The 26,536-nt window shown below is 38.3% G+C and overlaps 1 protein-coding gene across 1 annotated transcript in view; it reads right to left on the bottom strand.

Moving 5' to 3' along the window:
* The window catches only part of OSBPL10 (oxysterol binding protein like 10), a 116,000-nt gene that overhangs the window by 17,678 nt on the left and 71,786 nt on the right, over positions 1–26,536 (bottom strand). The window contains exons 6-7 of the mRNA XM_035549662.2: positions 22,951–23,105; positions 5,563–5,709 (exon numbers count right to left, since the gene is read on the bottom strand). Of these exons, the coding sequence (XP_035405555.1) occupies positions 5,563–5,709; positions 22,951–23,105 (302 nt within the window). The remainder of the gene's footprint in view (positions 1–5,562; positions 5,710–22,950; positions 23,106–26,536) is intronic.

Genomic DNA, 26,536 nt, shown 5'->3' on the forward strand with positions numbered 1-26,536 from the left:
TTTTCCTCCCCTCTGCCACAGCAATTTCCTTTTCTTTCTACTGTAAATAATGAGCAAAAGAAAAAGCAGCAGCCTCGATAGCAGTGCAGACTGCTTCCTATTTCATTATGATTCTCAACAGTAGCTCAAGCAACAGGGAGGTACTGTTCCGATCACATGAAAATTTTCCTTTTCCTCTCCTCTCAGTTAACACACAAACTATTGTTCTTATTTTTCCTGGTTTACAAGGCATAACAACATACTTTGATGTAAAATGATTTAGTTCTACCATCAACAAACCATACCCTGCCATCTTCTGTGTCCCCCCTGCCTTGCCACCCCTCCGTTCTCTGGTCACCCCCAGGCACACGGCGCACCCCTTGTGTTTTGTAGTGTATCATACAACTGCGGTGAGCCACTGCATGCCTTCACCTTATTTCAGACAAGCTGAAACAAACAAAACTGCACAAACTGTTACATCAGTGCCCTGGAACTAGTGAGGCTCTGCGAGGCCCACAGGGACCCCGGGACTGAGCACGAGGCAGCCCGCACTGGAGGCAGCCGGCCCCAGGCGATTTGGGCACAACCTCGAGCAGCTCATCTAGCAGTGCAGATGTCGCTGAAGTCCCCCACTTAGGAATAATGCTTTGTTAGAAGCTTTCAATAAAACATCCTGGAGTGCACTAAAAGACAGGCAAGGGCTATGTGACCTAGAATCATTTATTTCTCTCCATTCCTTGCCCACCTCCACTCCCCAAACCCTCCATACCTCGTGCACTGCTCCATTTGGTAACATTCACTCTCCTTCTATGCATGTATAAATAATACTGTCATTTATAGGGTAATGGTTTTACAAGTTCAGACATAAATCAAGCCAAGTCCCCTCTGTAATACTCCTCTGACTCCATATACCTCAAGGACTCTACCCAGTCTCTATTACTAAAGTAATAAGGCCCCAAAAGATACCAACACCTTAATCTTACACTACACGTGGCAATCTCCTGAGTGCTAAATACAGTCTGCAGTCCCTGTGGTAGTGTGACAGTGGGGGAGAGGGGCTGAGGAGATTGGTTTTTGAAGGTGTAAGTCAAAAGTTTGGAAGCAAAAGTGGAAAGACAGGAGATTTTCTTATGGTATTTTTAGCTCTTGAAACAATTCCATCTTACTTGCAAAATTCTCACTCTGACCAAATACTTGTCGTCCGATATAATCTTTAAAAACACAGTTCAGCATCACTGACCTTCAACACAGAATCTCATTTTGATATGAACTGTACAGTCAAAGACCAGCTTGTCAAAGCGGAAGCTGACAGCAACACAGCCAAAACCTGTGACTTGTCTGTGTCTAGAAATACTGGCAGTGACTACCATGAGCTCACTGCACAGACTTGAGAGGGCAAGGAAACTTATCTGAATAAAAAGCACTGCACCCCTCTTCATGTCCAAGTGGCTGACTCTAAGAGTGACCCTTCTTAGCACAAATGGAGGAGAAGGAAAGGAAGCTATGGACCGTGCTTGAGATGATGCAAATTTTATATGATACAACATTAAGACTGCTGTGGTTTCATCTTGTTGACTTGATTGTGGAAATGTAGCCCTCATAACCACTCTTGCAAGCACTAGCTACTTTGCAGCTACTTAGTTAACACAGCTCTGCCAACACAGCCACGAAAGAGACGTTACGAACCACTGGACATTTTTTATTATTCAGTTTCGGCAATCAGTTTGAAATTTGAACTCCAGCTCAAATAATCTTGCTCTAAAAGCCAAACTAAAATGGAAACTACACCCTTACCTGTAGCAGGAAAGGAACTTCACAAAACAGAGTAATTGAATTGTTTCCTCAAAAGGAGGCAGAAGCGCATATGAAAAAAATATTTGACTTTCGAAGCTTACACAGCTCCAGTATAATTAAAATTCTCTAGAAAACATTGCCTCTCACTGAATAAACTCATAGTCTGATATTTTCAGCATGCAACACCGCCACAGACAAGCATCATCACAAAATTACTTTTTTTTTTTTTGTAACTTGTCCCATTTTGATTTCTGCAGAAATAAATAAAATAGAAACAAACAAGTTTGGAAGGTGTACAGCATTTTTCTTGTGAGCACTGGACTGCCATGCACTTGTGCTAGCAACTCTAGTTTCCAAAAGAATGAGGTTTTCAATGTTTCTGCACCAAACACAATGCAGTCTAGAAAAGTCAATTAGGATCTGAATTCTTTATATTGGTTTTGGACTGTATCATTTGGTTGCATTTTTGTTGTTGTTGTTATTACATAAAGGTCAAAACCGTCTAATATTCTTCTCTGAGGATAAGCTAGCATGACAACTAAATGGACAGAGATCTCTCTAGAATAAATACCAAATTGCCGAAGTCTGAAGCAATGAATCTCCTGATTGCACATTAAAATGTTAGACTAATCTCCATTCTTACTGTCTCTCAGGCTTCACAGTGAAAAAGAAGTAGTTTAACAGGCATTCTTCCCTTTTTCTGGAGGTTCTTCTTGAAAACAAAGATATTTATTACCTTTTCAACTATTTACTGTGAGGCAAAAGATGGGTGTCAGCAATGTTAACCACTTTTTCTCAGAAACCTGACCACCATACTCCATGCTGAGATTTTCACTACCTTAGAGGGAAAAAAACCTTCTACTGTCATCTGTGTCATTGCGGGACTAAAAGTATTTTCGTCCCACTTAAGTTACGAACTACAATATATATTTACCTTGGAATTTTAAAACAGAAGACATTGTGAACAAACTGCAGTGTTAATTTACACCAGGTTGCTATGCCACAGAACTACTGGCAGCCCTTTATTTTTAGTAGAGTTGTAACTGCGTAGGGAAGGTAAGGGAATGCGGGGGGGTGACCATCCATCTGTACAAACTGTTAGCATTCATTTCAATCCTTTAGATGCCATTTGCCAACGCATTTTTTTAGGCTGGCAGTGATTTCCAGTACTACTTCTAATTTTTTTAAATGCAATAAACAATTTAGAAGTATGGTGTTTTCTTTGTTTGGTTGTGGGTTTTTTGTCGTTGTTTTGCTTTGCTTTCCAGCAATGTCACTTTTAAGTGACATGTAAAGTTCAACGTATCAGTTTTGTACAACGTCCTGCCACCAGGACCTGCTCCCCAACACAGCTCTTTCCAGCAGCTCTTGAAGTCCATTTAGCCACCAAGACTAACCTGTTCTAGCAAATCCCCATACGGATTTGATACTTCACTGTGGGTTTTTTTTACTGTTTAATTCTTCATTAAAAGGCATGCCAGCATGACACATTTCAAGCGTGAAACACCTCTACAGCACTAAATATGGCTGTTAGCACTGTAGGAAATGCATGTCACTGCAGGCAAGGCCAACACTAACATAACAAGTACCCCTTAGGAAAAGGAAAAGATGCTGTTTCCTCTGATATGATACAAGAGATAATGATTATGCATCCAGAACCAAAAGCCAGCAAAGGCTCAGGAGAGTTTGTTCATGTGTGTATCACATTACGATCCTTAGCTCCTAGAAGGAACTAAAGAAACAACCCTGGGGAAGAAGGCAGAGGAAAACGCAAACATATAAAAACATCCTCTGATGTTAGCAACTACTGTGTCACAAGCACTTCCAGCAGAAGCTGACTAGCACCAAGGCTATCTGAAATCTGACATTCATAGGAATAATGAAAACTAAGCAGTGCAGCCAACAAACCAAGCTGTATCGTCACACATCTGTGGCCCTAAGGGCCTCATGTCAGTAAGCAAAGTTAATAAAAACAAAACAACAAAAAAAAGCAGACAGCTGTCTTGTAATTTTTTATTTTAATCCTTAAAATGGTCAGAAAAGTGATGTGCAAATGTGGCATGTCTCATTAATACTCATCATATGTGTATTCATGCATCGCACACACTAGAGAGAGATCTAACTCTGCCATATGTCTGTTCCTCTTTTCAGGTTGTGGGTACTATATAGACACATCCATGCATACTAATGTTTTACCATAGTACAGATCTGATAATATTCACCACTATCCTCAAAAACTGTATAGGAAATGTTATGATACATATTTACCTCCTTATTTTTCATATAAATGTCTACATTTCTCTTATTTATAGGAATTAATTTTATTTACATTAATTGTGTGTCTTTGGGGTTTTTGTCTCCTCCACTGTGAAAAAACATGACATTGGAAATCATGAAAGAAAAATATTGTTCGTTACTGAAGACAGAGAGTTCTAAAGACACAAGAACAGCAGATAAGGAATCTTAGTCTGCTTTAAATATTATGAATTCAGACAGCCTTAGTGAACCAAAACAGAAAATAGGAAGAGCTACTAATGATTGAGGAACATAAGAAAAACACCAAAAATGAACTGTACATAATGCCAGACATACTAACAAGTGACAGGTATAAATTATTCACAATTTAAATGACGGAATGTTTGTCCTATTCAGAACAAAACATTAATTTCTGTGTAGCTATTCAAAAGCTATACTTAGCAACGGAACATGGGATTGCTCAGTCTTAAAAACATAAGTATTTTTAAATACTGTCAATTGTTCCAGAGGAAGCAGAGAAGACTATGTTTAGAAGGCCTTTTCACAAAAGTAATAGTAAAAATAGATTTTTATTAATATATGAGATCAAGAGGAAAGCTGATGTAACTCCTCTAAATATTAACATGCCCATGAGAAGAACCTGCTATTTAGCTATTTCACATGCAAGTGTAATTCTCTGGTCAACCTAAACTCTGTTGTTTGCTTGTTTGTTTTCTAATTTGTGGAAGGAGCAAGTCAGAATAAGCTCTTATTTGTGGGAAGTAGTTTAAAGGCTTTTTTTTCTTTGCTTTATAAGTAGAGAACCTTTCTGGAAGGAACTGGTACTCCATATCTTTCAAAAAATCTCCTTGATTATGTATTAAAGCCACTGGAATACACAACTATTCAAAAAGATGCATTTCCTGCTGCCAGAACATCTGCATAATTTTCAAAAAGCCAAGGGCTTATGGGAAACTTCTCAATCACTAAAATCTCTGTTCATATCTGTATGGATAAGCTCATAACAATACTGGTTCCAGGACCAGAAGGATGCACGGAAGGTTGAACTGGTGAGCTGCTTAGCACAAACAAGGACTGTGACACATTGAAGACTAGCTTCTTTACCTTTTTTTTTTTTTTTTTTTAAACTACCAAGTAATTAAATGGAATTCATTCCACAAAGTGGTAACTGAAGCACAAATCTCCCTCATCCATAAAATTGACATTATGGTTCCTCACACACTTGGTGCCCCCTGACTTAATGTACACATGGGATACATATATAACACATGGTTGATTTGAAAGACTTGCAAAAAATTAAGAAAGGAAAAGTTTCTAAATCTTTTTGTTCGGTTGTTTTTGTTTGTTTTGTTTTTGTTGTGTTTTTTTTTTTTGTTACAGTGTCTGTTGTGGTCACTTCACGTGAAATCCTGCCTAGCAGACAAGAGGAATTCATAGCTCTCTGAAACCACACCCTTAATGAGAGGTAAACTACCTTACCTACAAGGGCAAACACACAAATGCAAATATTATAAAAAGAGGCAGTGTCCATACCCTGGTAAGGTCCATGCCAAGTTTAAGCTGAGAGATGAGATGGAGAATTACACTACGTTGATCGTCCATGACTCCTAAATCCTCCTCTTCATTATCTTCAGTATCTGTCATTTCATCTTCAACTAGGATCAACTCAGAAGCTGAATGCTGAAATGAAAGAAACATCACCATCTGGACTAAAAGATGCAATATGTTTTTTTCCCCACTATATATGTATAAAATGAAGCTGGCCAAGGGAGCAAAAGACAGCTTCTGTTAAAAAAAAAAAAGTACAAAATAAAAAAAAAAGGCCAGTGATGGGTTCACAGAGTATTTTGATCCTATCCTCAGAACAACTGTGGCAAGTATCATCGGATGCTAATTTACACACTATCTTCCCATACACATATTGCAGTGATGTCAGCCAAAAAATAAAATTAAATTAAAAAAATCATAGCATGTTAAAGTAACAGCTTTTCTATTTATTAAATAGAAGAATACAATTGAAAATGAGTCTTCAAGAGTTTTTCATAAACCTCTCCAGCAAATATTCGTAACTCTCACCCAGATATTGCATGACCTGATTTCACTTTTTTTCCCCCCTTTCCTCTATCCAAGTTCTGAAGTTAGATATTTAGGTAAGCCTCAAATAAAACGTTAATCAGTGCTCATTGACCACTACAGCAAAGACTATCAACAGAAGAAGATAGAGACAATGAAGTATGCAACAAGGAAAGAAAGGAGAGAGAGAGAAGAGAGAGAGGAGAGAGAGAGGAGAGAGAGAGGAGAGAGAGAGGAGAGAGAGAGGAGAGAGAGAGGAGAGAGAGAGGAGAGAGAGAAGAGAGAGAGAAGAGAAAGAAAACTAGATTACTGGGGGTAAGGCAATGCCATAAGTCTTTATGACATTTGCAACGTTATGCTGCTTCACAGCACAATAGCGATGCTGCCCATTTTCCAGACACACTAGCTGAAGATCAAGAAAGAGGCATCATGCTATCTCCCTTCAAGAGGAACTTGACAACAGAAAGAATGATTTGTGACACTTTATTTCCCCTCGGAGTTTCCAATATATTAACAATAATAGCCCAAACAGGTGGTGGTTATTTTGTTCAATCCACCGAAACCACTCTGCAAGCCTTCCAGATGTACCTTCAGGTAACTTTTCTGTCTTTAAAAAAAAAGTTGGGTTATGTAGCTGAATAATGTACAGCCCAGAATTTCATTATTCCCCAAGGAGTCCGTGCTGTAAGTGACACAATGCTACCTGCAGAAGTGGGAACTCCTTCATGCTAAGCAGCACATTCCTGCAGAAACAGCTAGCTTGCTGCGTTAAAGGGGAAAACATTCAGCTCAAAGTCTTTGCAACTGAAAGTTTCATTAAAAATAGCTGATATTCAGAATTAGGTCTCAAAGAAAGTATTTCTGAATGATCACATTAGAGATCCCTCAGGTGAACAACAGCTTGTGTAATGAGAGTGCTTCGGAAATTTATTTACTGCACATTTCCAAGATTTTAATTAGTTTTTATTTCCTTTTTAAAAACAAAAAACTTTTTTTTTTTTAATTAAATACATGTTCAGGTGGCTATTCACAAAAGCATATCTATTTGGTGAAATGCAAGGACATTTAAAAGACACTTTGCAATTACTTTTTTGAGAAAGTAGAATATGTAGCTTACATAAAACAGAATCTGGAGAGCTGTAACCTCAACAGCTTGGTGCTTTTCAAAAGGACAAAACCACACTTTCCTCTTCCCACTACCTCAGCAAATAAAAGAACAGAATGATAAGCACACTTTCCTCCCAAAACACATAGAAGCTGATGCCTTATTGACAAGTTCAATCAACAGAAAGCCTGACAACCTCATACAAAATTATCAGTCGGGGAGACATAAAATAGCAGAGCCCGGCCCTGTTGTAGGGGCTGTTTTTCATTTGGAGGGACTGTGGAAAAAGCAGAACTTACAGCAGGCGTTTCCACAGGAGGTTTCCCTTTGATCCAGCTTGACCTCATTGAGAGCACCGAGCTACTGAATAAGCACTGCTTCTTCTGCTACTGCCATGAACCGAGCTCGCGGCAAACAAGCTCCAGCAGGAATTAATAGTGCAAGGGAAAAGCAAGGGAACCTCCCTTCCTCACTCCCACCCCCTTTTTTTTTTTCCTTGATATCCAACGAGTTTGAGAGTGTGTGCTGGATGTCAATCTGCTCCTTGCGTTTCTAGTCACATGATATTGAGATCAGGGAGCTTAACTGCAAACAGCTCCAATGGGGAAAACGTTGCTGCTGTTTCCCAAAGGATATCCCGGTGGGCTGTTCTCCAGGGTTGGACTGGGGGCGGAATGAGGGATAAAGAGAGAGAGAGAGAGAGAGAGAGAGAGAGAGAGACAAAGTGCTAGCAGGTAACAAGCTTTAAAGTTAACATATAACAGCTAAGTAACCTCTAGTATTAACAGCATCAGAAAATAAACAATCTACACATCAACTAGGATACAGACCGAAAAATACAGATAATTTTCTTTTGCTTCTGAAGACTGCACATTCAGCCAGGGACAGAAACCCTTCTTTCCTGCCTGCTAAAGCAGGTATTACCTTTCTGTGCCTTTCAAAGTGCTCCTAACAAAACAACTGCCCCTGGTTGCTCCTGGACAAAACGAACACAGCGGGAGGGAGCAGCTCTAGAAGCAGTCTGGCTGCTCAGGAAAGAGGTTTTTGCATTGTTTTAAATGACAGACTTGCTGCTCATCAGGGAGGATAATAAGTACAATGCAATATTGGGATCAAGCGTGTTTAATGACCATTCTGCAATAAAGACTATAGTTTTAATTATCTTAGCTATTTTAAGATGTGCAAGGGCACTGAAAATCCCAGTGCTCTACTCATTACTGAGAGAGCTTTCAACACACTAGTGAGCTCCAGTGCGTGCAGAATGACATCAGTTGTCTGCATCCTTTCTCACTTTCCAAGGAAATAAGAATTTAAGTAGCAGGTTAAAATTTACGTCACCGTAGCTGAATGGCAGTCACCTTCAGTAAGCAATATCCTTTACATATTTTCCTCTTTCCATTTGCTGTTCTAGGTAATTACTGATTTACCTTCTAAGGGTATAGAAAACAGAAATTTGTTTTTCAAGAAATGCAAACTTTCTTCAAACAAAACAACAACAAAAACACACACCACCATGTAAGCACGATATAGGGTGTTAGGACATGCAGCCACAAAATACAAAGCTACTGTATCTTTAAAATGCCACAAAAGTGCAACCAGGCTTTTATTTCTTTTTCTTTGAACAGAAAATAGTATGCAGTGTAGTATAAACCTACGCGTAAGCACCCAGTAGAATGCAAAAGATTACACTGAGCTATTATCCTTTAATGGCAGCTTTTCTGAATTATTAGACATACAACTGATTTTTTTCCCCCTTGTAAAATAGAATTGCAAAGCTGAACTAGGAAAGCAGTGATCGGCTCCATTCCCGTGTGGTCAGTGCCTAAAGTAAAAGCTATTGAGCTGTGCAGCTCAGCCTGGGAACAAACAACAGAGCTGGGCTTGGGGGCTAACCCTGAGAATCAAATACTGAACCTCTTACCAGCAAGCACCAAAGGGCAGCCTATATTTAAAACCATTTTAATCAACACGTTTCCAATAGTGGGCTGAAGTACCAAGATTCTTCAGGAAAACCTGAATGAAAACAGCAGACCATTTCCAGAAATACCTCTTAAGGATTTAAGCTTCCTACTTCAGAGTTTAAAAGCAGAAGACATGAAAACACACTCTAGAAGTGATCTATTATAAACAAGTTGCTTCGTTAGAACTGGGATCAATTAATTTAGAAAGGTCATCTGCTGGGATAAGAAACTGATGTTCTCGTCAGTGGTCTTTATCAGACAACATGATGATTCTTTGTTAACGGATGAAATCTGTACGGGAAAGTAACTGCTTCTGAAGGAAACGCTGCATTTCTGAAAATTCCTCAGGAAAAAGACACTTGTACGAACCTGGGATAGAATCACAGAGTTAAAAGCTATGTTTCTGTCAAAGGGCAAAACTCCCTCTCTTCTTCCAAAGCCTCTTCCACACATTCCTATTTTTTCAAATTTTAACTGTTGTGCTGCAAATCAATTTTAGATAATTAGTTCAGTTCTAAGGCTCGGGGCTCAGTTTCCAACATGCTTCACACACTGTATCATGCAACAGGACTGTCAAGCACAGTCTTATCTCATTTTTTTGGGAAGCGTAGCGGGGGAGAGATTGGAGAAAACAAAACGTGCAGAGCCACTGCATCATTTAGGTCAGAAAGCCCCGCACAAGCAGAGCCGGCTAGAGCTGGTTGCCCAGGTCTGTGTCCAGCTGGGTTTTGAGTATCTCCAAGGATGCGGAGACCCCACACCTCTGGGCAACCTGTGCAACTGTCTGAACCCCTTGACGTTAAAGAAGTGCTTTCTGATGTTCACAGTCTTTCTCATGCCCGCTGCCTCTTGTCCTGTCATTGGACACGAATGAGGAGAGTCCAGCTCCTCCTTCTTCACACCAGCCCATCAGGTACTTATAGTTGTTGATGAGATCCCCTGACCTTTCTCTTCTCCAGGCTGAGCAGTCCCAGCTCTCTCTGCTCCTCATGATGTGAAGGATGCTCCAGTCCCTTAACCACTGTTGTGGCCCAGCACTGGACTTGCTCCAGAAAGGCCACGTCCTTCGTGTAGTGGGGAGCCCAGAGCTGGACACAGCACTGCAGACATGGCCTTGTCAGTGCTGAGCAGGGGGAAAGGGGTCACTTCCCTCGACCTGCTAGCAACGCACCTCCTAACTCAGCGCAGGAGGCTGTCAGTCCAGATGTGTGACCTTGCATTTCCCTGTGTTGAACTTGATGAGATTCCTCTCCATTCAGCCTGTGAAGGTCCATTTCAATGCAGCAGGACTCTGGTGTATCAGCCACTCCTTCAAGTTTTGTATCTGCGAACTTGCTGAGGGTGCACTCTGCCCCGTCATCCAGGCCATTAACGAAGATGTGGAACAGCATTGGCTTCAGTGGTGAACATTGCCACATGGCATTACTGATTGGCCTCCAGCTGGACTTCATGCCACTGATCACAGCCCTCTCAGCCTGGCCCTTCAGCCAGTTTTTGTTCCACCTCACTTAATCCATACCCTGTCAGTTTGTTTATAAGGATGTTATGGAAGATAGGGTCAAAAATCTTACTAAGTTGAAGGTAAACAATATCCACTGCTCTCCCCACATCCAGCAAGCCAGTCACCTTGTTGTAGAAGGTTATCATATTGATAAAGCATGCAAATTTGTAAATCCATGCTGACTACTCCTGGTCATCTTTTTGTCTTTGGAAATGGTTTCCAGGGTTAGTTATTCCACCATCTTCCCAGGGACTGAGGTGAGACTGACCACCCTGCAGTTCCCCAGATGTTCCTTCTTGCCCTTCTCAAAGAAGGAGTGACATTTACTTTCTTCCAGTCTTCATGATCCTCTCCCAGTCACCATGACCCTTCGAAGATTATAGACAGTGACCCTGCAATTACATTGGCCAGCTCCCTCCATGCTCATAGGTGTACCCTGGGAGGCCCTGCATATTTATATACGTTCAGTTTAAGTGCTCCTGGTCCTTCTCACCAAAGGTACGTCTTCTTTCCTTAGTACCTTCTCAGAGGCCTGGGATTCCTGATGGCTGATCTTAAGAGTAAGGACTGAGGCAAAGAAGACATGGCATAACTCAGCCTTTCCTCCATCACAGCAGTAAGCACTCCGCCATCATAATAAACAGAGACCATATGTATCCTGACATGAATGCACTGAGGACGTGTACAGGACTCATAAGGCAATTCCGCGTATAACTGGATCAAAGTATTTTAAGAATTTTTATTAAGACATAGAAAAGCTTTCATATAGTACAAGAACTGTAGTCAGGAGCAAGAGAATGACTCTTATAAGCTTAAAACATCTGGATAAAAAGACGATTTCACAATATTGCAACAGAAGTAGCCCTTAAGTCTTTCTATATTCAAAAGAATTGCCAAATGATACTAGAGAGTAACACTGTACAAAACACTTCTGCATTGAGAGAAAGGTGGAATAAGTTAGTTGCAGGGCTTGTTCAGAATCAACATTAAACAGAATTAGCATTCTCAGACTAGGCAAGTAATGCTAAATTTTCTGTAGAGTCATCCGATTACAATTAGCTCTACTAGTGCACATAAAAGTCAAAGGCTTCATTTTAATTTTCAGACTCCCTTCAAAATGATATAGGTTTACAAGTATCATTTACATTTGCATTTGTGTAACTTGTGAGATTGCGAACAGGTTTTCTGTGGGTGTAAGATTAAATATAGCTCTGTGTAAGGCCAGAGAGTTTTAGAATATTTACACTAATGTGACAAATTGGCTCCAGACAATGTTCACTCATCTCAACCCCAGAATTAGAATCCTCTTTGTACAGTAAATACATTAACAATCCCCCCAAAGTGGTAATAAATAATGAGCTGTTGGCTTCTTGCAGAGCTTGTCACTGTATCAGAATTGACAAACTGTACAAAACTGCATGTGTCACATGTCTTTTTCCAGCACGTACACCTTTGAAATATTTAATTGCATTTACTACCAGCTGTGGCATGCACCTGATAGAAAAAATGTGAGCTTACTGCACCACCATCCATTACTGGCAGTGATTTCAATTTGATTTAGCTTGTCCAGTAAGTTGTATTTATTAAACTATTTTATATACAGACTAGCATATTAACATGCTGTGAAAAGAGTAATTCCCATATAAAACACTGAAATGAACAGGTATCAAATAGAAAATTTCAGTTGACATTAACCTAAATCTTGAAACAAACAATGCATTTACTTCAAACCCATGATAAAGACAGAAATCACTATCATCTAAGCACTTCTCTAACTTCCAAATGCATCGTAATTTACAGATTAACACGTTTAAGCTTACCCATAAGGTACCAACACTTTTTTTTTTTTTTAAATATATCCAGCAAGCTCCCGCATCTCTTTAAATAGGCTTTTCTCCCCTTCAAGAACACTCCAAATAAAACAAAATAGAAAATACTTGTCACAACAGTTACCACCACACCATTACACAACGTAAATGCACAAGAGGGGAAAGAAGAGGGTTGGAAAAGCAGTGCTAGGGTGAACTCAGGTTATTCATTGCTTCAGCCTCGGCCTCCATCATACTTACACCTTATTTACATTTTGCTCCTGGTAACCTTTTGACTGATCATTGCAAAGAAAGAGTAGATCAAAGATAAAGCTTCAAATGCACCAACATCCCATATTCTGACACTGGATATCAAAGTTCCAGTGACTTTCAAGAAAACTTAAGGGTTCCCAGTAGTCAAGCATTTTTATTTATTTACTTACTTATTTAAAAAGTGGCTTAACAAACGTAGATACAAAGCAGATCTTAAATGGGGACTTTAGAAAGCAGAACTTATTGCAGCTCATACACCTCAATTTCATCCTCAAAAAGGTCTCTGAAAAGCAGCAAAAACAGGTGAGGCTCAGCTGATTTTCTTCATCTATTCTGAATATTTCATAGCAGCTGTCCCATCTACTACATTTGTCACCAGCTTTTGCTTTAATTGCTGGGAAAATTTTTCCATACTATTAATATACTAAAAGTCTACCACCTCAAGTGGAGGGGGGGGAACAAACCACTTTTCCTAGCATTCAATTGTTATAGCTTAGATTTAATATCGATGAATGGAAATCAGAGTTAAGATAATGTCTAAAATATGAATATAAGTACCAGAGGATGATAATCAAATGAGAAGGATTTTATTACTAAAAAGTAAGCATGCTATAATTTATATCTAACAGTATGGCAAGAAAAAATATCTTTCTTTTTGCTTTGCTAGTCATCTACATACAGATCCCATCAGCAAGACAGTTGATTTCTCCTTCTTCCTACTGCATGAAGGAAAAAGGATATAATAGGTATATTTTCTACTTACCTAAACTACAGATACCAAGAAAAATAATCCACACGTACCTATCTGGATATGTAACTGCTGCATCTGGTTTTGGAGCGTGAGAGAGATGGCTGAACATTTATATTATCCTGGATATACAGTTCATCACTGATAAGCAAAACCACAGAATATTTGGTAGAAAAAGTTTGCATCAGTTAATAATGTCTACAAAGAGCCCAGAAATTAATTTCTTACCAAAGCTGTTATTTGTGAATGGTAATTCAAATATCCAGAGAAAATAACATTCTTCAAAACAGGACTATCAATTAAAATATCTAATTTTTTTGTATATGGATAATTTTTATGTATTTTGTGTTTGCTCTCATTAGCATAGACTACAAACATTGGATGTTCTGAAAATCTCTCTGGCTAGGGATAAGTGCAAGGATGGCAGTTTGGCAATGTGGACAACCTCTCTATCCCATGAGATTTTAGATGCAACCAGTAATAGCAGTCATTTTCTGACTCAAGTAATACCTTGCTCATTTTAGGAGATCCTTCACTATGAAAGAAGTATGTGAAGTCCATTTTGCAGAAATGCATCTTGATACTAATACCTAGTAAATGTAGACAAGCTGACATACAGATGATGCAAGCAGTGGGAATAATCACAAAACCTGTATCTTAGGTGACAAATAGGTCTGTAATCTTTTTCCTTCCCAGCAAAAGCAATCTGCCAGGCATCTGAAAGCAACAACATTATCTGGATATTCACTATTATGACAGCTTCACTAACACACACACCCTTTATTTTTTCAGAATCTCTGGGAACAGAGGTCTTTTTATACACAAAGAACAAACTCAGAAAACTTTCCTTTCCTACTCTGAAGAATTGTTTCAACTCTGACCTGTGACCATATTTGGGTGGTAAATGTAACAATATAACAGTAGAGAGGACCAGATAACAGAGATTTAAGAATAAAAAGCTTTGGTTTGTTGTTATGAAAAAATTTGTGTAATGTGAAATACAGGCAATCTACATCTATGCTGCATTATAGCCTGTGTAAGCCTTCAGAAAAATATACTAGAAACAAACTATGGAAGCGATTATGTTTTCTTCAGAATAAAATAATCATCAGTGAGTCAACATTCTTTTAAACACAGGGATTCTCAGTTGGGTTACCTACAGCACTGTAACGTTGTTATGCACTAAATCATGTTTGTTGGACACCTTTTTTCCCTATATGAACATATCTTCATAAGGAAATTCCTCTTGCTTATCTTCACTTTCATAAACCAAAAGCAGTCAGTACTGAAAAGCAGCTGAAAAGCAGCTCATTCCTAAGCACAGACTTCACAGAAAAAGATTAAGTATCAGCACCAGTCCATGCATCTTGTGAGCATCTCTCATTAAATGAGAGCCACTGAATTACAACACTGTTTAATGTGAAACCTAGAACACCAGAGGACTTTGTAGTACTGCATAAATTCTGCAAGAACTGCAAATAAATATTTTTCATCACTGGTATCATCAGAAAAGAGGAAAACAGCAACATGAAGAACAAAAAAAGAAAATGTTCAAAGAGAAAAGCCCCACTGACTTGTCCTAAATAGAGGCAAAAAAATGTGAAGGCTAGTGTAAACCATAGTGAATTTTATGCTAATCTAAAAACACAAGAAAAATAATACAGTATCACAAAATAAAGAATTCCAACAAAACCTATTTCTAATGCTAGAGAGTTATTAGTGAAGAAAAGCTTCCCAGAAAATACTCTCAAAACAGAGAATCAAATTTTTAGAAGCAAGATGACTATAAATACAGCATCGGACACTACTCAAAATAAGTTACCATTTACAAGCTTGCAGACTGCAGTGTGGCAGGACAGACTCCCAGCACCAGCCAGGCAAAACTTTAGAGACTGTGAGGGGTCTGAAAGTCACGTACACCTGTGACTTTTGGGGAACTAAGGACAGAAGACTGCACTGAGCTGCAGGCTGGTAAAGGAGGAACATGGAGGAAAGCATGGTAGATTTTACTCTCTAGACTTCCTTCTGTATTAGGAGGTATCCCTCTCTAGACTGAGATCCTTGGGGAGAAACCTGAAGAACTAGGAGCAGCGTGCCTCTCACTCCCAACAAAGAAGGGAAAGACAAACACTTTTTGGTAAGGGACTCAGCAGGTAGTGTTAGTCACCCACCATCCCATACAGCATGTTAGTAAGGAAAGGCAGCACACTCAAATGAACCTTCACTCACATCGATAGAATCCCTAATGCTTTAATGTTCTGCTTTGACCAGAGAAATGCTCAGGTACTTGTTCAGACTCCAGAGCAAGCAGTCACTGGTCATCAGAATGCAGGTCTCCTATTTGATAGTTGGAAATCACTGCCTTTACAGCTTATGACTTATAAACAATACCATAAAAAAAAGTCAAAAGCCAAAGAAGGATTTATATTCTTTCTAGTATGCTTTCACACTACATCCATTTATAAACTTAGAAAATGCAGGGAGGTCCCAAGACAGAGCATGACTCTTCTCAGAGGTGCACAGCAATAGGATGACAAGCAACAGACAAGCTGAAGCACAGGAAATTCCAGTTAGACACTGGAAATAAAAAATTACCACGAGGATGGCCAAATACTGCAAAAGGCTATGCAGACAGGTTACAGGACCTCCACCCCTTTGGAGGGTTTCAAGACTTGGCTGGACATGACCCTGAGCAACCTGGTCTGAATACGTTTGCTTCGAACAGCTGTTTGAACTGCATGACTGCTAGAGAAGCCTTCCCACCTGAAACCACAGGTGGGTAGAATCGCCACAGCCCATCATCGCAGGCAGAAAACCCCTATGTTTTTCTAACAAGACCAGATGAAACAGCTGAGGCCAGTTTGGATGATGCTGCACTTAGCAACATAAAGCAATTCCAACCTGAGACAAATACTCTTTGTAAAAGAGCTTAACCCAACTTACTGAAGTCTAATTAAGTTACTGATAGCCTTAATGAGCTGGGTAAGCTTACTAATAGACAGTGTGACCAAGTACACCTATATAAACGTGCTAAGAAAAAACTGACAGCACAAAGCAAATCAATTAGCACACAACAAATCAATTAGTGCACAATCTTGAAATAAAATTAATACTGGCTTTGGAGCTAGTTTTGCAGAGGGCACAAGTTTTATAATAAGCAGAATAAACAATCAATCCTTTTTAACTCAATTTTTAAACTTTACTGCAAGGGAACCTGATTTCTTTATATTCCAATGATTAATTTTCATTGAAATTCACTGGTAATTATGGAATGCCAAATGAATCAGAGCCTCATGTTTAATCAAATTAGATGTAAATTTTGTATTAGTTTCTTTTTATTTTAAGTAGAATATTACTCTTAAATATATCTTACAGATTTTAGATAGAATACATGCATTTTGGGTGTTGGACTGATACAACAAAAATGGAAGGGCTTCCACAGGAGATTAATTTGCACCTACTATTTACATAAAAGATTTTACTAGAGATTGTTTGCTGACACAGTAACTATTCCAGAAAGCTACCCCCCAAAAAAATCAAGATTAGTTAGATTATCTTAGTCATTGTCTATCAGTGCTGCTGTAGCAGGCTTACGGTCATTTAATTCTACTTTTAGTATAATTGTACATTTAATCCCTAAATATATCTTCCCTGGAAATTTTCAATTGATTATCTCAGAGTTCATTTTTCAGATGGTCTGATAGTGAATGGATTAACTGGTAACATCTTTGCCCAGAGGTTAAATTTATCTATTCAAATCATTACAGGCCATTTACCGTGCTCTTCAGCCCAAAAAGTACTTAATCACGCAGAAGGCAAAAAGCAGAACACGCTCAGAAATCCTGTAATGTCAGTATCAAACAATGAAAAGGGACTCTGTAATACTACAAATATTACTTTCCTACCCTGATCTGTTTTCTTTCCATTACTGCATTACTTTCCATTATTTGTGGCTAACACTGTATGCTCATTGCTAAGCTGATCTCCCAACATTAATTACACACATTTATGTCAAGGACAAAAAGGAACTAGGAAACACTAGGAAGAAATTACACTAGGAAACAGCGTCTTGGACAAGTCTGCCAAGACCAAGAGACAAATATCTATAGAAAAGATAATATTGAATTAGAGATCACTTCTTGCATCTAGCTTAGTTTCTAAAATTACAGAAACACTTGAAATTATTTCTTAGCACCTCTAGCACATTCTGTAATGGCTCTAAAGGCTAAAGGGCTCTGTAGAGGATGACATATCATTGTATTAGGATCCATACTAATTTAAAGATAGAAAACAACTTCAGCCTGAAAGAGACTATTACATGAAGAGATTGGACAAAAACACAATCTTTTAAGAACTAAGAACAAAACAGTTCAGTGCCTCCTGTGCAAATAGCACGGTTCCTTCTTACAGCTGAAAATATTAAAGTTCAGATCATATAGGGGACAGAAATACCCTTAATGATCTAGAGTTGACTGCACTTGTGCTGGACTGACAATCACTATCACAGTTAAAACCTGGTTAGATAATCAGAGCTAAGCCTCGATCCTAGAGAGCTAAAACTTCAATCCTATTAAAAAGACACTTCAGTATGGAACATGCATACAGTTCTCACGCACACAAGCAAGAGAAAGTTAGGGACAGGAAAGCAGAGAGACTGCAGAGATGCCATATCCACAGGATGGTAGGAATCAGCTGGCATGGCAAGTTAAGGCATAAAAATCACATCAAGAGAGCTAAATTGCAGATGTAGCTACAGCATGATTTTTGTAATAATTCTTAACCAAACTGTTAGATCAAAAGAAAATTACTCCTTCCCTCTCAGGTCTCCCATACGAACAGCCTCTTTCCCATTTGTATTTGGCTGTCAGGGGAAGTATTTGACCTGCAGTCACATTTTGTTTGCTCAAGAGGGGAATTCTGACACCCACGATGACAATTAGTGGAACTGGAAGAGTAGTGCTCACATGGAAGTGATTCACAACTTTATTCTACTAAAGCACAAAGTTATTACAATTGAATTTATTATGAGACCCAGTATTTCAAAACTAATCAATTTCAAGCCTTTGAGAAAGAAATTACAGAATTGTAAACCATTACATGAAGGAAGCAGGTCATTGTTCGTTGCAGACTGAACAAGGATCAAGTTCACATCACCATTCTGAAGAGCGTACACAGGCCTACTTGTCATGTTCTGCTTTACAGGAAAAATCCTATATAATACCTTGAAATTATAGCTTAAATCAAAAAGTCCAACCAGGTTCATCAAGGTATGCACTAAATATATTTTGAGTCATCTCACACCCGATGTAGAATAGCTCTGTTCAGATCAGCCTTTATTCCTACTTGTGCCTGATGCTTCAGGTGGACTGACCAAAAACATCCAAAAGTGTAAACTAAATAAAAACTTAAAGATTGGAAGTATGAAAGCATGAAAAATGAAAGATATCTGCACTTCACTGTCAGCGGTTACTTTCTCCAGTTAAGATGTCAGGCTTTAAGCTAATGCTGTCCCATATCACAACCCAAAAATGCAATTCTCATTTGGGAAGAAAAACCAGTAACACCAACAGTAACAAAGGAGATGATAAAATAGGCAAGGAAATACACATGAAAATCATTTCTGCTACAAGATCTTTTATTTTTTCAGTTAGTTTAAGCAATATCTCAAATGATATCCCTATACTTAGATGCAAGAAACACCCTTAATAACAAAAGCAAGTAAACACCAACACATTGTTTAAAAATAAGACTCTTTAGCTGCTACATTATTTCACCAGGGGAGAAATTCCAACCTGAAACCCTAATTGTGTGACCAACTAAAAATAAATGTTTTACTTCAGTTATATATGGTATCAAAACTCAACTCTTGAACTTATACCCCTCAAGAATGCTTATGTATTAAAGCAAAATTGCATCAGGTGTGCCTTGTTATTCTAGAGGGGTATTCTAAAGATCCATGCTTTCTTCATAAAGATATAAAAAAACACAGAAAAAAACAAGTCATTGGTTTGTTAATGATGTTTCTTAATGCAGTGCTACAAAGCCTCTACATGCTGTGCTGAGAATTAACATAACCATCACTAAACACATTCAGCAACTTGGCCACGTTGCCAGGAAACTGCTGCCAGCAGCAGCCTCCTATATCAGGGAAGATTCCCAATAGTACCCCCTCCAACACAACAAACATCTCTGTTTTCCTCTTAAGATCACTCCTGATCCACAAACCTAAAATGATCATTTCCTTATAAGTAACGTTCTAGAAGAGAAGTAGCCAAGTTGGTTGTTCGTCAAGGGCCGCAGCTTAATGGTGTTTCCTATTTCAGACTGCAGGTCAATTCACAATTTGTTTAGTTGGTACATCTAATATATTATGCTGAATGTCAGCCAAAAAGCTCTCTCCCATTTTTTTGGGGTATAGCTTCTAAGGGACAGAGTCATGGTCAGATACCATAAAAAGTACAGAATTCTATAAAAAAAAAAAAGTCTAGGCACAGTCAAAGAAGAAACCAGAATTAGTTTTGATAGCACTGAAAGAGGAACCAGCATTCTCTTGCCATGACTTCTTTAAAATTAAGGATCACTTCTCCTAGAAGGGATATTTTGCAAGCTAGCCCCATTTACACACTATCAACTTATACAGAGATGAGGACCAGCCAGGGATTAAAACAAAGAAAACACAAAAGAACAACAATTTGTTTTGTTTTGGTGTGGGGTGTTGGTTTTTTGTTGTTGTTGTTGTTTTCCTTTCTTTTTGAAGAAAATCATTGAGAGAACTGAGCATCGTTTGAATGACACTTGTGGATTCCTCTTTTTTTTTTTTTTCCTTCCACACCTAAAAGCAACTACCAGATAAACAAAAAAAAATTCAGGGTCTTCAACATCACGAGTTTCTTGACAATGACATCTAGACGCATTATCTCATTCTCTACTTATGTCACTGCCATTACTAACAAGGATGTATCTGGACCAGGAAATAAGTGGAATATGGTGATTTGCAGTTGCTTTTATGTATAATTTCACATACTAAGTAACTAGCACAGTCACTGCTTTTTATACCTTTGAATGTAAACTGGGTACTTAGTGCCACTCTTACTCAGACACGACAGGACAGAATATATTTGAAAATATGCTGAAATGGACGTGGAATTTTTTAAAAAGTGTTAAGCAGAACACTTTTGATAGCTTAGAAAATTATATTTTAAAAAGTCAGACACCATCTCCTGGGTGACTGTCTGGGTCAGATAGCATCCTTAGCAAGATAACAATTGCTCAAAAGATTTTTCTCTTCTACAAAGCCTGTTCTTCTCCAACCCTCCATTCTCTAGTCACAGCACCAGGAAGCTCCAGCCCCCTCTTTGACACTTTGCTCAGGTTATACAGCTGAGCAGAAAACCTGCAGCATTCTAGAAAAACTTGATCTCTTCTCCCAGGCAAAGATCTGACCCCAGCAATCCAAAAAGGTATAACCATAACAGGGCATGACAGCTTGCTAGACCTGAAGCTGAACATGAAAACAACAAAAGCCCTAACTTACATTAGATGCAACTGTTCACCTCTTCCACAAGTCCAGTTTTGTGCTTCAGTCTTCCAATAGCACACTGGTATCCTGATCAAAATTGAAAATCCATCTGATACTTTTGAAAGAACACTTCAATTTCTGAGTCAACAGTATCAATCTTGGATGGCATGAAGCACACAAAGACTCTGTGGAATGGATATAGCTTTGGGAAAAGCTTCCAGTAATGAATCCTGATTCAAGCTATTTTCTGGTGCAAAACCAAATTTCTGCTTAACAAATTGTACTTCCATAACAAAATTTACGTGTGCAAATCCAGATGCTACCTATTGCTTGCGCCAAAAACACAATCCTCAGGTGAGCTTTATATAACCTAAAAATCTTTCCTATTTTTAAGGGCTAATGCCCCAGAGGATCCAAATGCAAGCTGCTGATTTCAGGAAGATGTCCCACAAAGCACTGAGTATTCTGTACTAAAAACAGTGTTATGCTCCCTTGCTTATTATATTCATCTCTCCAAGGGTACTCCCTTCTCAATAAATTATGAGTTCCATGAGCAAAGCAAGCGTAACTGATTATCTCCCATCGACAAAAGAAGGGGAGGAGCTGAGACTGAAAATATAGATAGATAGACAGTAATTGAAAACAAGTCATAAATGGCTCAGCTCAACTGCAAAATGGTCCTCTAAAAAAAATTAAATCTAATGAAACAAATTGCCACTTATCAGTGAGTAAAGAAGTAACTTTCAAAACAGTATTCTTAAATATCTGCTTGTCTTAAGAAGACAAAGAATTGCATTTGACTTATATGAAAAAGAAATGATACAACCTCCTAGTAAGAAACAAATATAATTAATTTAAACATTGAGAGTATTGGACATTGTAACAGAATTTGAAATTACTGTCTAAGGACAAACCTGGAAGAGTACCAAAGTAACAAGTGATATTAAAAGAAATCTAGTTTAGCCCAGGATCTTTTGAACTACAGTCAACTCAAGATACTACAAAAGAACTGGAAAACCAAACAGCTTTATTGATCTCCCCAGCCATTACACATTTTGTTAAAGGCAATATATTTTAATTTAAGCCATTCCAATTGCCAAAGAGCATTCACTTGTAGTAAAGGGTTTCTTCAGCTCTCTCAAAAACGTCTTTCCAGTTCTCCAGGTCTCATGTGCTCCAGGTGCCCAACAATCTGTGAAGTCTCAGTGTGAAGTGTTTTCCTGGTGGGCAGCACTGGTATCCAGAAGCAGACAGTAGAAGCTGGAGACGTTTGGCATGGTGAGAGACTGTCTGTGCATCAGATGCCTGATATGTAGCTATGAGCCTCCTCAAAGAGTCGATGCTTCAGAACTGCCCTTTACCAAGTAAATGCCACAAAAGCACAAATCAACAGGCTGGTGCAGGATGACGTGGACAAGTTTTGCCCATAATCACTTAACAGAAAAAGGGGTCAGAAAGCAATGCAGTACTCTTCAACTCAGAGAATAATCAGCTGTGCCCAGAGGCATACAAGAGCACTCAGCAACATGGAAGAAGTAGTAGCAAGCAAATCTTGTGGTCATAATGTCTCCTATCTGTCTCAAACCAGCATAAAAAACAAGCAGCTCTTCCTATCACCAAGAAGATAGGTATGTATACTGACAGACTGTTAATGGGTTCTAAAATTGAGAAGGAGATTATATGCTTGCCACAGTCCACTGTCTGTCTCCAAAGTACCTCAGAGAAGCAAAAGCACAGAGTAATATGTAAACATTTTTTTCTGGTTTTCAGTGTGCGCTTTTGCACAAGACAGCATTTAAACAACTATTCCAAACAAATAGGGTACCATAAAGAGAAAGTACAGTAAGCTGTATTAATACAAGCATCCACTGTCGCACGTGGTTTGCATCTAATCAATGTCAAGTCTCAGATACAATAGAAATGGCCTGCTTACCTCAGTATTTGGCTGTAGTGTCTGTCCATCTTGGGTTGCAGATGGTACTATTGCCCACGTAATGTTGGCACTAGCAGATGATAAGGAGCTGAGGGCACCATTTTTCAGTTGCTCTGTGGAATGTGACTTGGGCCCAGGCCATCCCAGGATACCTTCTGAAGCAGAAAACAGATCTCAACTTACAAGAAGCAGATTAAAGATTTTTTTTTTCCCACTCCTCTCATCATTCTATTCATATTAATGAACCTGTTTTCTGTTCCCATGCTCAGCTTTACTTCGGTAACAAAAATACTCCAGCATCTTCTATGCCAATATTTTTTTTTTTTTTGAGTCAACGAAGGAAGATTTTATATTATTCCTACCAGACAGAATTACACGTAAAGATTATACAGACTGACACACCTTGTTGATTAAAACAAGCAAGTATACTCCACCCAGTGTTTTAATAGTTAAGAAGTTATCCAAGTCAACATTCCTGCATCTAATACAGTGAAGATATTTACCATTTCTTATAAACATAGATTGGTACCAGAAGAAGAGTGCCTAACCATTTAGTTTTTGCATCAAACCCCAGTCCAAGGACTAATTCAGGTAATATCCTGTCCACTCCTCCCATTTACTCTGCCTGAAATCAGAGTTTCACTTAGCAGCTGTACTTTATTTCTGAGTGTACTAGAACTAAAGCCCTTCCTAGATTAAGTGCTAAAATGTTTTACCTGTACCAAGACCACAGTTCAGAACAGTTCTCATTAGGAAGATACACATTAAATAAGAATCAAACAGAACTAGACATCAGAACTACCTCTATTTCTGGGGACACCTGATTCCCAGGACAGGCCAGTATTTAGGGAAGATAACAGAAAAAACGATCAGCTAGGAAGGCACAGTTCCTTCCTCACTGCTCTAAACATAGTATCACCATTCAAATCAGTAGCCCTCAGCATAGGGCTTAAATTTCAGCTATTAATTACATGCTGTTATAAAATGCAGAGATCTGGATAAGAAAATTGCAGCTTTTCAGTCATTACCATGATATGTATATGAAAACACAATTAGTGCCACCAGGAGAATCTCTTTCTCTCATCACTGCCAACATTTTGTGATGATCCCAATGAACACTATTTACATTAAAGAACGTGCAATTTCTCCTTCTTTATCACCAGTGGTTAACAGAGGTTGCCTCCTAATTAAGATAAATGGTTTGATCCAGTGAGATAATGCTGTGTACTGTTATAATATCTTAATATTTGTATTATTAAATATAGGTCACAAATCCTATAGCTGAAATCTTACTAAATTCCAAAGATAAAATAATTACAGAACATTCCTCTCAGCTAAAATGGCACTAAATTATGATGGCATGATAAGGCTTCAGGTCTCCTTGCTTAGTGTGATTGTGTGGCACCAACCTTTAAATAAGCAAATAATGTAAAATGATTTTCAAAGATCGAAGAAAATGGAGAAAACACATCTTTTCCTTTTTTTTTTTTTAATATCTATTTCACACAATGACTCAAATTTCCCACTGAGGAAAGAACATCATCTCTGTGGCCCTCATATCAGGCCTTTACTTTTACATACTGCAAAGGCTTTTGGGTTACAGTAACTCTGAGGACTATGCCAGTAGATGTTTTAAAGTCCAGACTGAGTTGTGCAAACCACAAGAGAGAAAATAGTCTCTTTGACTGGCCATACACATTGGTCTTACATATCATGAAGCCAACATCTTATCCCATTCCAAAAGTGAAATTAAATCTACACATGATATCAGTATATGTGGCAAGAAATGAAGAGTTCTGTGACTGTGCTCATAGCTGCTCTTTGCTTGCTCTTTAGGTCTTGAACAATTAGGAAAAAAGGATAACCACAGATCCCTCAAAACAAGGTCTGATTCAGAGGATAATCTGAAGATTTTTCTGGCAGATCCAAAATGAACTGTCACTCTGCATGGGAGGAAGGAAGCATACCTTCAGCATTTAAGGATAAAACTAAGTTAGAAAACTTCAAATAAAGAAGTTTGTTCCTTGGAGTGGAATTCACAAGGCTGTACATTGCTAAAACTTTTTTCTTTTATTTCTGTCTTTCTGGTGTTAATTAATACAGATTTCAGAGAGGGAACAAAAAAAAAAACAGAAAATAAACTTGTTTCACTTCAATAAAGAGTTTTATGGAGCATACCTATGCTTCTCATTCTTCATTACTTTGCAGTAAGTTATCTTGGTCTATTTTTCTGTTTCTCCCTGTCAAATAGCTGAAAAGTGAATTATTATCATTATTTTCCTATTACAGAGAAACTAAAAAAAATTGAACTTACTGCTCTTTATGCAACTCTTTGAAAATACATCATCCACTCATTTCCTTGGGCTATCTGTTTTCTCTCTTCACACACAATCTATTTGGCCTTTACTTTTTAATTATTTTTTTAATAAATTCATTTCTGTAAATAGCCACAAGAAAAAGCCATTTGAATAAACACCTTGCTTCAGAGGAAATTTGCAAGTGTGAACATTTACTTAGCCATCATTTACATATATTTTTAAAAAACACTACATCAGTTTTGCTCTTCAGTACAAACACACCTAGTAAAAAGGCTATTTACTTCATTTTTCTCCCCACGTTTTAAACCCTCTCACAGAAATAGAATCTGTTAGAACTATGCAAGCGTGTTTTTCCTTCTGTCCCAGGGGCAGTGCTATCTCTTGCAGAAGAGTATACCTTGTCAGCTTAATCAGTTTTTTAAGCAGATCTTAACTATACCTTAGGATCTAGCCAACACCACGAGGATGGCTAAGAGTTAAGGTCCAAAGGATAAACCACATCTGTTTCCCAAACATCTCTTCATGTGAGAAAAATCATTGTATTACAGTCTGCCTGCCTGAAACCAGACTACTCCGCAGAACAGACATATGCAGTAAAAAACAGTCATATACCACAGAAACCTAAATTAAAAGTCAGCTCTCCAAACAAGTTGAAAAAATTCCAAGCCTAGTTCCAAAGTACCATCAGGGAATATCTGACAATCTTTAATCTGCAAATCTGCATTCTCGTTTCATCCAAAGGGAGTTGCCATATACCCAATATAGTCCCCTACTTCCCAAACAAAAGCAAAGTGTGAAGAGAGAATTCATTAGAAATAATCTTCAAATCAAGTTAAGATCAGAATAAATCCTCTACGCAGAGAAATTGAGAAGACACAAAAACACAACTCCTACTCCACTCACATATCAGTTGTATGACAGAAATGGTCTTATGTGCGCTAGTAGAAATTACACTTGCCACAAAATAGTATAAGTAGTTGTTATCTACTTATTGAATCAAAGTATTTTATTGGAATTTATCCTCCTTTCCCCAGCCTAAGCAGGTATCTGTAAATAACATGATCCACCCTAACAGAATTGCCATCTTCACCGCTTTATGGTGTACTAGATTTTCTATCACTAGTTCATTACCATTCTTCTAAAGACTTCATGAAAAAAATAAAAGAAAAAATATAGTATGAGAAAGAAAGTTTAATCTTCAATGTTCATTAAGAATGGGAAGAAACTGCTGTCACTGTCTGCTTTTAAGTAAGATTTTTGTTTTGTTC

Source organism: Cygnus atratus, chromosome 2, assembly GCF_013377495.2.
Source record: "Cygnus atratus isolate AKBS03 ecotype Queensland, Australia chromosome 2, CAtr_DNAZoo_HiC_assembly, whole genome shotgun sequence".
Taxonomy (NCBI): Eukaryota; Metazoa; Chordata; class Aves; order Anseriformes; family Anatidae; genus Cygnus; species Cygnus atratus.